Source organism: Corythoichthys intestinalis, chromosome 9 (assembly GCF_030265065.1).
Source record: "Corythoichthys intestinalis isolate RoL2023-P3 chromosome 9, ASM3026506v1, whole genome shotgun sequence".
NCBI classification, from domain to species: domain Eukaryota; kingdom Metazoa; phylum Chordata; class Actinopteri; order Syngnathiformes; family Syngnathidae; genus Corythoichthys; species Corythoichthys intestinalis.
The window spans coordinates 23,990,064-24,000,953 of record NC_080403.1 but is presented as its reverse complement, the minus strand read 5'-3'; the positions used below and the strand labels follow the sequence as shown (position 1 = coordinate 24,000,953).

At 38.8% G+C, this 10,890-nt stretch overlaps 1 protein-coding gene across 1 annotated transcript; it reads right to left on the bottom strand.

Annotated features, from left to right (window-relative positions):
• Positions 1-777: 777 nt before the first annotated feature.
• hyal1 (hyaluronidase 1) lies at positions 778-10,807 on the bottom strand. Its single transcript, XM_057846925.1, has 4 exons — positions 10,670-10,807; positions 9,332-10,221; positions 9,100-9,189; positions 778-5,369 (listed from the first exon to the last, which is right to left on the bottom strand). Exons 2-4 carry the CDS (start codon positions 10,217-10,219, stop codon positions 5,043-5,045), a joined length of 1,305 nt encoding a protein of 434 aa, XP_057702908.1. The 5' UTR covers positions 10,220-10,221; positions 10,670-10,807; the 3' UTR covers positions 778-5,042.
• Between the last annotated feature and the right edge of the window lie 83 nt (positions 10,808-10,890).

The following is a 10,890-nucleotide window of genomic DNA, read 5'->3' as shown; positions in this document are numbered from 1 at the left end:
CCCCTGACCCATGAAGAGGGCCCCTGGATATGTTCGCCTGAGGCCCCTAAATTGCCAAGTCCACCACTGGGTACACCATACTCACCGCTGTTCCAGCAACAGAGTCTGTCGACCGTTTGGCGGATCAAATTCCCAGGGCGGAGCAAGCCACACAAACAGACAGCGGAGTGGACCAATCAGCGACGGGCGGACGTGCCGTTGATAAAGCGACAAGAAACTCTAGCGCGAGGGCATAAACATACGAGGAGAGGGGAGAACGGAGAAGTTTATTCAACATGGCTAGCGCGAGACCGACTGTTGGTTTTAGCGTCTCGATGTGTTGTGGTCATTTAAAACTGAATTTACCGTGGATTGGAACATAGTCTGGGCTCTCCCGTTCGCCATCGGTGTTGCTGTGGGGACGACTTCCAACGGGCAAGAGTGACGTTGCTCGTTAAGAACACGTCACGCAAATAAATGAATCTGATTGCATGGATTATTTCGTTCTGGCTCGAAAGGCCAAAAAGAAGATGGGTCCCAGACTCTTCTCACAGTTCTTGAAAAATACAGGGAGAATAGTCTGGCGGTGCCAGGCAAGGAAATTGCTGCTTTTTAATTCCACATTTTATTGCAGATTACTAAAAAAAAGGGTAAAGGGTTATAACGTTTTTCCCCGGATGAATAAAGACTGCATTTTTTTCATTTAGTATATTTGGAGTATACATACTCAGAGAAAAAAAAACAATATTCTATGGATGTTGAGAAAGCTTAAGAAAGTAAAGGAATCTTATATCATATTTGTTGGAATTATTGTGTTTATTGTGTACGCAGTAATTAATTCCCACAGGGCACATGCTTGACGTCAACAGGTTTAATGGGTGACAATCGGCTTAACATAAACACACACAAAAGCATATACACACTGTCGAAGTCTTAACAGCTTACCTTCACCAATTTATGATTTTCAATAAAGATCATAAACCTTTGCGTGAAATGGCATTCTAATTTCCCCTGATACGATATTAAAGATGTGAGATTCATTTGTATTCATTTTACTGCAAACGCAAAGAAATCTTCTTGATGCTAATACATAAATCCTCATAATAACATCAATGCTGACTCACAGGACCAAATCATAAAAGATAAGTGCAGGTAAGATAGGAGCTTGACTGTACCTCGGTGTAGATATTAAATTCCTACTAAATCGTAACAAATGACCGCGTAGTTGCTGTCCAGGTTGAATAGAAATGGCAGAAAAATGTGCAAACTGGATAACGTGGCTCATTATTGTTATATTGGACAAAGAGTTTTTGCGGGCTATTATTAATATATTAATTTTTGAAATCATTCATCATCATACATCAATCATACATTTGGCATAGAGGCTTGGGGCGCTACCATTTAATAAATATCAATAATGAATGTGAGTTTATAATTTTAAGTAATAATAAGCACATTGATTTATATTTTTTTAGGATCGTTTTTTGCTTAAAATATGAAGCACATTCATTTGTTCTTATCATTATTATTATTTTTATTATAATGATTATTTTTACATTATATTTTGTATGTTTTTTAGTTTGACTGGACTTATTTTTGCACTTTCAAATTCCCACTATCTAATATAAATTACTTTTTTGTTTTGTGTTATTTTTATTCATTTAAAATTTTTTGTTTATTTATATATTTTTTTACCCACTAACTAGAAAAAAATACTACTAAGACACATATTTAAACAATTATTTATGAAAGTCTTAATTAACTATTAAACCGCTACTTACTTGATGACATTTTCGTTGATGTTATAGTACTGATGTGATTTAATTTTTCATTTTTAATGGATTTTTTTTTTCATTAGTATATTGGTTGATTAATTTACAATTATTCAAACAACATTCTATAGATTTCAGTGACTTTTTAACTAATTTGAAGCCACTGATGGCAGATAACGTCAAATCTATTATAACTGTGTGGGCTGGGATTTGATGTCCATCGCCGTCAATGGCAGCAAATGAGTAATTGGTATTTCAAATACTAATTTAAGGATTGATTTAATGATTTTATAATACAAAATGCATTTCCTTGCCTTTCCCAAACACTTTGCTTGTCAGATTGATTGATGAAATAGAACATTAAATTCTGGAATTGTGCTTGTTGTTAATAACAGCCAATTTAAGATGATCAGATTTTGCTTCATTATTTTATTTACACAATTGCAACGGTGCAGGCACACAAATAATAAATAAATTTAACTGACTCATGACAGCGGGAGAAAAAGGATGGGATAATTGGTAAGATTCATGTGTAGCAGTACCTGCAAACACAAGCGTCATACTTTGACGCACGCCCAGTGTGATGTTCCGGCGAGGCGTGAGCAAGCAACCAACTAAGCAGCTTGATACCAACAATGATACCGATCGTTTTAGCTGTGCACTTGAAAAATATCTATCTAATTGGCTTACAGACATTTGAAAATTGTGGAAGGTGCTTTCACAAGGACACCTATTCAATATTATATTTAATATTTAATAAAGTATCATACATATCAAAATATTGACATTGACCGAATAAGTCCATTTTGTCAGCGCTTTGTACTAACATTAGTTGCATAAATGCCAATTTGACTTAATAACATATTGTGCAAAATGCTGTATACATTTTCCAGTCATAAAAAAAAGAATGCAACAATTTAAAATTGCTAAAAAAAACACTTTTAAGTAGTGGGAAACTCCATACTTTAACCATAGGCTTTTAACACTTTAGTGGGTTTTACTATTGTAGTACAATCCAGTACCAGGGTTCTTGCACCATTTCTAAAAGTCAAATTTAATGCTTTTTAAGCCTTTTACTGAAACATGTCGCATAAATTTCTGCTGATGAAAAAAACTGCTTTCATTGCACCTCTCATGTGCGACTCGACGGCTTAGACCCCCATTGTTCCGAACGAAAAAGTCTTTTTGCAAGGGGTCGGAACCTCTGGGTTCCTCATGATAAGATACAATTTGCTCACGATAACGATCTCACGATATGGCGTTACAACAATTATCAATACATTGTCAGGAAATCATTCTAGGATATGCAACAAAACAACTAATAAACAGAAAAACTATTTTCATTCTTCTGCTGTGAATTGGAATGAGTTTTTCACAAGTAGACATCCAGTATTGTTCGGACTGGTGACTGTCAATCCAGGCGTTGGCCGGAGTAATCCATTGGTCCGGCGAATGAACATTATCTGGCATCCCTCCCACTTCAAACGGATTGGACGTCTATGGCCGTCAGTGGTAGCCAATGCCAGGCAACGAGTTAATTTTGGGGCATTTCACGTCATTTCCTGTTGATTTTTGGTCACTTCCTTTTCCTTTTGGGGCCTTTACAGATCACTTCCTCTTTATTTTGAGTACTGAAAAGGAAGTGACTCAAGAGTCAAGAGTGTAACCAAATGAATAGGAAGAGACAAAATCAACAGGAAGCAACCTGTAAATTCCCTAAAATGAACAGAACACGACCAGTAACTTCCCACAAAAGTCTCAGTCAAAATGAATTGGATGTGAGCTAGTGAGCTAACACTATTCTAATGGCAGATTTTGGTAAAAAAAACATTGGTTAGTTTGTTTGTGTATTTATTCATTTTTAAACGATACTACCTTTTTAAAACGAGATATTGATTAATGGTGGGAAAATATTGACAACTAGCTAAAAAGTACTGCGATAGATCACCTTTTCGATATATTGTTATATCCCGACTGCCCTCGGGCACTGTTGTTATTGACACCAAGGGCCAACCTGTGGTGGTCCTTGCCCCCACTCCCCTCTACTTTGGCTTTTATTATTGTAAGACTTTCTGTTTTGACCTGTGGCAATGATTAGAGCTTGGCTGGCTGGGTGTGGTGTACTGTCAGCTCGTCCGCAATCACCACTGCTTTTAAGGAGCGGCCTGGGCATCAAGCAACATTGGTACATCGGTCAAATAAGCCTGTAGTTTTGACTCTCGTTGTTGAACAATTGACTATTGCATTCTTCGCCTTCAGGACACGCACCCACCCAGCCAGGCCTCCTGTGTGAATGAAGCCACCTGCCACAGCCATTCACAAACTCACTTCCCCTGCCAGCCACACAACACCTTGCCTGTGCTAAATAAATATCACTTCACACTTCGTCTGCGTCAGGGTCGCATTTTGGTCCGCACTGGCTTTGCCTATCCTGCCTTAACACAACTACCTCTAAAATAAACCATCTCCTATCCATGTTTGATTAAATTCACTTCCCAATCTCTGCATATTCCTGCTCACCTCTACAACTGCTAATAACCAGGAAATGGCGTGATAGCGACAAATCAAGTCGCTGACGTACACTGAGGTTGCTGGCAACGTGCTGTATAACGTATATTAATCCCAAACTCTCATATTTAGTACATGGCCATTAACAAAACAAATACACACCATTAGAAGTTTTACGGCAGACTACAGGATTTTCCTGGCATTAAACGCATCATCTGGAAATTTAGTACCTACTGCAATTACATTAAAATTCAGACAATTTAAGACCTCGATTATCCAGATTTTGAAGTTAAGACATTTTAAGGACCTGCGGGAACACTAAGTACATGTGTTTGTGTGAGCGAGAGTATAAACAACTTGATTAAACTAGGGAATCTAACTTCATTTTCACTCATCTTCTTGAATAATATGTTACTTTAGCTCAGTAAAATCAGCTGCAACAGATACTCATGTTCCATAAAGGTGAAAAAAAAAAATTGCTAGTGTCCCATTTTTGCACGTCTTAAATTGAAAATAGTCTCCGACTCTACTCAATTCCCTAAAATTGTACTACATTACCACCTGCTGGTCAAGGACAATTCTACACAAAGGTCTTGAGCAGGGGGACAAAAAAGTACATACTTGATTAATTGCTGCCCTATAAAGTATTTAAAACATTGTCTGCCATTGACGTCTATAGACATCTACCGCCATAAGTGGCACTGAAAATTGATCATCCACAGACACACACACACACACACGCGCGCGCGCGCACACGTGCGTCGTTGCTTACTGGATAGGCATTCACTCACGCCGGGGCGTGGAACAACTGTCGCCCACCCACCCCGAGTAACACTTGCACTCAAACTTGGACCTCATAAACGTCACCTCCTCCTCTTTGAGTTGTCCCAGTACAGTGTAGCGGCGCCCGCCTTGCGGCCTCTCCTCTGCCACCACTTTCCAGTGGGTGGCAGGAAGGTGGAGATAGGCTCGTGACTGGGGGTCTCGCCTGGCGCACCTGCCTTTGGCCGAGCACATGGCCCGGCTGCAGAGGACGGCCGCCGACGTCACGTTGACCAAATAAGGACCGAGGGTCTTGTCGATATACCACTTGACAGCATTGCAAGAAGCCTGAGGGGAAGGAATGAAGTATTGATCGGAATGGTGACTGTCAATGCAGGTGTTGGCCGGAGTAATCCATTGGTCAGCAGTTTAGAATTCAATTTTGTAATCGTGTAATTCAGACAACTGGACCTTTAGGCCCATAAAATGTCATTGAAATATCAATATACTGCCAAGAGGGAGGGCTCAAAAAGTCACTCGCTTTGCTCATCTTCATGGTGAGGACACTAATTAAAATGGCTAATTCTCGGTTATTTGTGCACAGATCAGAAGGAAATTTGGTAGGTATGTTATAAGGATGCTCTTAGCCCGATTTTTCTTTTTCTGATTTTTTTTTTTTTTTGCCGATTAATTAATTAGATTGATTAATTGCTGAATTGTTGTGTACTGTAGCTACTCCAATTATCTAAAATATGGCAATATTGTGTTAAATCTTGTCTCAGTGGCGGGCCATCATATTTCATGTGATTTTTTTTTTTTCCATATTAATATATCATGTAAAGCAATGTATGAGATTACAATTCATAATATAAATATTTATTATTATGTTTCATCAATGATAGCATATCTGTCTATAAAGAAATTATAAAAATAATAATAATCATAAAAATAAATAACTATGATAGGTAAGGTTTTTTGATGTGCTATTCAAATAATCTATATCTACAGTATATATACAGTAATGTGCAAAAGTTTTAGGCAGGACACCTGCCTAAAACTTTTGCACAGTACTGTATATTTTTATTATATTATGTATATACAGGATGTACTGTATGTATATATTTTCCCCAAGTGGAAGCTTCCATGATCCTAAGAAATTTAATAATTAAAAAAATATATATACAGTACTGTGCAAAAGTTTTAGGCAGGTGTCCTGCCTAAAACTTTTGCACAGTACTGTATGTCTGATGTTAATATGTTTAGCATAAATATTTTATATGATTTTATTTTACCATACAGTATTTTGTTATTTATTGTACATTTTCATTAAAATCATTTAAGAAAATCATTGCAGTGCCTTTTTAAAATCTCTTTCTGCCCTTTATTAAAATATTTTCCAATATATATATATATATATATATATATATATATATATATATATATATATATATATATATATATATTTTTTTTTTTTTTTTTTTTAATGTTCTCACACCAAGAAGCATGTTTATTTAAAATCTATTTAGTAAATTCCAACCCCCCTCCAAATGGAAAAACAAAACAAAAAAATTCACAATAACTCCAGCACAAACTCACCCGAAAATATTGCTTACATTAATTTTTATTGTGCATTAAAACGTACATAATATTAACTCATTCATTGCCATTGACAACAAAAAATGTCAACTGGGATATTTAGTAGGGCTGTCAAAATTATCGCGTTAACGGGCGTTAATTAATTTTTTAATTTAATCACGTTAAAATATTTGACGCATTTAACGCAGATGCCCCGCTCAGAGAGATTTAAATGGCAGTACACAGTGAAACGCTCACTTGTTGTGTTTTATGGAGTTTTGCCGCCCTCTGCTGGCATTTGGGTGCGACTGATTTTATAGGCTGAGCATGACCCATGAGCATTGTGTAAGTAATTATTGTCAGCAACAATGGCGGGCTACTAGTTTATTTTTTGATTGAAAATTTTACACATTTTATTAAAACGAAAACATTAAGAGGGGTTTTAATATAAAATTTCTCTAACTTGTACTAACATTTTTCTTTTAAGAACAACAAGTCTTTCTATCCATGGATCGCTTTAACAGAATGTTAATAATGTTAATGCCATCTTGTTGATTTATTGTTATAATAAACAAATAGTCCTTATGTACCGTATGTTGAATGTATATATCCATCTTGTGTCTTATCTTTCCATTCCAACAATAATTTACAGAAATATATGGCATATTTTATAGATGGTTTGAATTGCGATTAATTGCGATTAATTACGATTAATTAATTTTTAAGCTGTAATTAACTCGATTAAAAATTTTAATCGTTTGACAGCCCTAATATTTAGCTTATATTTAAGGCTGCAACACCTAATCGAATAAATCGATTAATAAATTAGTTGCCAACGAATTTGATAATCGATTTTTGCTGGTAGCTATGAGCAGTCCCGTTTGGGTCCTTGTTTGTGTGTCACGTGAGGCTGCACGCGCACGCGTGCCAGTGATTAGAGTGAGAGAGTTCACCGCTACACTCAGGTTTGGTTGCTGAATCGATAACATTACAAGTGTCGAGAGTTGGATTGTCTTTTGTGGTGTTAGATCCAGTGTGCCTCCGTCAGAGGTGAGTAAATGAAGCCAACTGTATTGTTTGTAGTTTTGTTGATGTTACTACTTAGCACGGAGTCAGCGCTAAGCTAGTTAGCGATTATGCTAATCAGTGTCTTAAGAGTCCGTTTTTATTGTATTTTGGAGAAGCATATTAGCACTAGTTATTCTTAGATAGTAAAGTTGTCCCATTTCTTCACATATATACATACATATATACAGTATATAATGGTTTGATGCCACCCTAAAAAAAGCTTGGGTGGTAGTATATTTGCTGAATTTACTCTTTATAATTTGTCATTTTCATTCTTCAAAAAGCATCCAAGACTTCTTTGTGTTAGTACTTATGTGCTTTATTGTGACTAGTTCAGGATGTATCCTTGCCAAAGGTCATCTAGTGCAGGGGTCCCCATCTGCCGGGCCGCGGACCGGTACCGGTCCGTGGCGCATTTGCGACCGGGCCGCAAAGAAAAAAATAATTTAATAACGACCGCATTCTGGCCGAATTAACCCTGTGCCCCTGCTTAACACACCAATATCTCTGTCTACTCTAGATATAATACTACGGGATAGATTACAATGATGTCATAGAAGTCCATTGATTGGACTGCTACCTGTACATCTTGTTTGTGAATATAATATATCTATGTGTGCTTGTCCTCCATAATAATAGCGTATTACTAGGCCGCGGCGCAGCACATTTGTTCCCGGAAATAATTAGCCCCCACACGAGCGAAGATAACAGGAAAACAGACGTCTTTGGAAATATTTTTACGCCGAAAAGGATATTTTTACGGCAAAAAGGGCACCTGATGAGCCTACAACCTCGAAGACCCAAGAACTGCGAAGGAGTGGATTTGTGACCCGTTTGTGAATAAACAGAGAGATCGCAAATGACGGCGACCTTATTAAACGTACATTTGAGACAACAACTCTACCGAGGTTCTGGATTAAAGTCATTCTGGAATATCCTGACATCGCGACAAGAGCGTTGAAAACCTTGCTACAATTTCCAACATCGTATCTTTGTGAAGGGGGCTTCTTCATTAATGTTTAACGACAAGGCGAAGTCGTTAATGGTGAGCGCGGTGTGCAGCTGTCGTGTGAAGCTTACATGGCAGGATGAATCTGAGGAGAACTTTTCTACATGATCAAACGTAAGTTAATATTCCTTTCTTTCAAGAAAGTTTGTAGTGTTTACTTTGGAATCGCTGCATTTGCGCATTTTGCGGCTATGTTTAACGTTACGTGCATGCGCAGAACCGCATCGTTGCAATTTTTGATGGGTTGCAAAATTTGTCAGAACACCGGTCCGTGAAAAAATAAGACCCAAATAACACCGGTCCGTGGTGCAAAAAAGTTGGGGACCCCTGATCTACTGTATATAGGTGTCACTTAGGGACTTGCCATCCTGATGAGGATAAGTGATATAGAAAATGAATGGACAGATACAGTAGAAACTGTTGTACCTTGGATTTGGAGAAATTGTTGTCTCCCCAGAGCACAACTCCTGCTGAACCCAAGGCGGCGCTCTCCCCCACGGTGTACACAAGATGCTCCTGCATTGTTAAAAATAGCATAGTGTAGTCTGTAAAATCTTCAACACCCATTGTGATAATGGAATTTTTCAATATTGCTTCTTTTTTGCTAAATGTCAAATCACATACTCCATGAAAAACCTATACAAGGACTTTTACTGACCTGTGAGAGAAACTGGAACGAGTAAGTGTAGACAATGGTGGCGTAGGGTATGACGAGCCGAGCTGGCAACACCACCCTGAGGGCCTCCAAAATGCGGTGGCGAGCGTAAAGCGAAACCTCTTCACTGAGTCCTCTCAGCTCCTGGCTGAGGTAGATGTCAGGGTAGAGTGCAGATGACACGTTCCACAGCCATGCCAGCTTGTTGTTCTTCTCTGACTCAGCGGCAGGACACTGGCCCGAATAGTTGCCACTTTTATAGTAGTTGTAGCAGTTGGGGAACCCATAGAACCCCCACAATCCACCAGGTCTCTCCTTCTGGCCTAATTTCAGTGTCTCCGCCATGAACTTCCTGGCAGCTGCTTCAAACTCATCATGTGCCAACGCGTCCACCTGCGCGGGTTTTAAGTCAGTATGCTTGGATCGGACCAGCGCCCGTGATCCTTCCTGGTACACCTGCTTGGTGTCCCAGTTCCTCTCCCACAAGGGCCTCCAGCTCTCCCAGTCTATCACAGCCAATCCTTGAAAGTCCCTGTCAGGTATGTAATGGCAGATATCATCTCTAGACATGTTAAGGTGCTCGTCGAGGCTAGTGTTTTGAGGTACGCCGCCGTTGACCGCTTTCCCTTGGCTGTAATATGGGTATGCTCCCAACTTGTCCGTGTAGAAGACAGTTATGTCGTCGCCCATGAAGGTCTGGTTTTGGTTCTGGGCGATGCTGAACGTGCCCAAGTCCAGATCCACACCATACTTCAAGAGGCAGGCTGAAGAGGGAGCATTCCACACGCTCGCAAAGGGCAACTGGGAGAAGGATGAGAGTGACATGGTGACACCCAGAAGGTGACCCAGGATGCTGAAGAACAGCAGCAGGATGGGATGGAGGCCACTCATGTCTATGAGGAAGTCAAATCAACACGTCATTTAGTGATATCATTTATATCGTAATTTTATTAAATATTATCACCATATCACTGAAATGCCTTGTGTTGTAATTTACAAACTGCGTCCCAATTACAAGACTTAGTGGTATTTTCACACAGCATACGACAAAAGTCTGTACTTAAACTAAGTTTGTAAATCACAGAAGCCTTGACTGAGGTTTCTTGCTTCACCAGGCTTCCACAAGACAGTACGTTGCAACAGTAGTGCATGTTGTCACTTAATTCTAGTTCTGAACTCAATTTCAAGAAATACAAACTCGAATTTAAACATTTAAGCATCCGTTTGCAGTGTTTAGTTGAGGTTTTCACGTCGTTTTGACATTTCACTTATGCTGTCAAAAAGCAACGTAGTCGAAGTGCAAAGCAAACTATTATTAGTTTTATTAAAAGTCCAACTTACCTGCCTGGAATTGACCAAATTAAGAGCTTTGACACGGCAAATTGTGGGAAAGGAAAACAACAATAAAAAAAAATAAAAAAAGTCTTGTGACTGGAAAGGGGAAGCGGAATAAAAACATGCGAGTTTGTGGGATTTGGCACAACCAATCAAAATCCTTCTTGGACATTTCGCCGCCACAGCCAATAGGAAACGTCTTTTGGATTTCAGAGGGCGGACATAGT

Bases quoted from the DNA above. Each gene is read 5' to 3' on its own strand.
- hyal1 (XM_057846925.1), bottom strand. From the start codon at position 10,219: ATGAGTGGCCTCCATCCCATCCTGCTGCTGTTCTTCAGCATCCTGGGT. The intron at 9,190-9,331 runs GTCAGTAAAAGT...TTAACAATGCAG, and splicing joins CGTTCCAGTTTCTCTCACAG to GAGCATCTTGTGTACACCGT. The intron at 5,370-9,099 runs GTACAACAGTTT...CCTTCCCCTCAG, and splicing joins ACAATTTCTCCAAATCCAAG to GCTTCTTGCAATGCTGTCAA.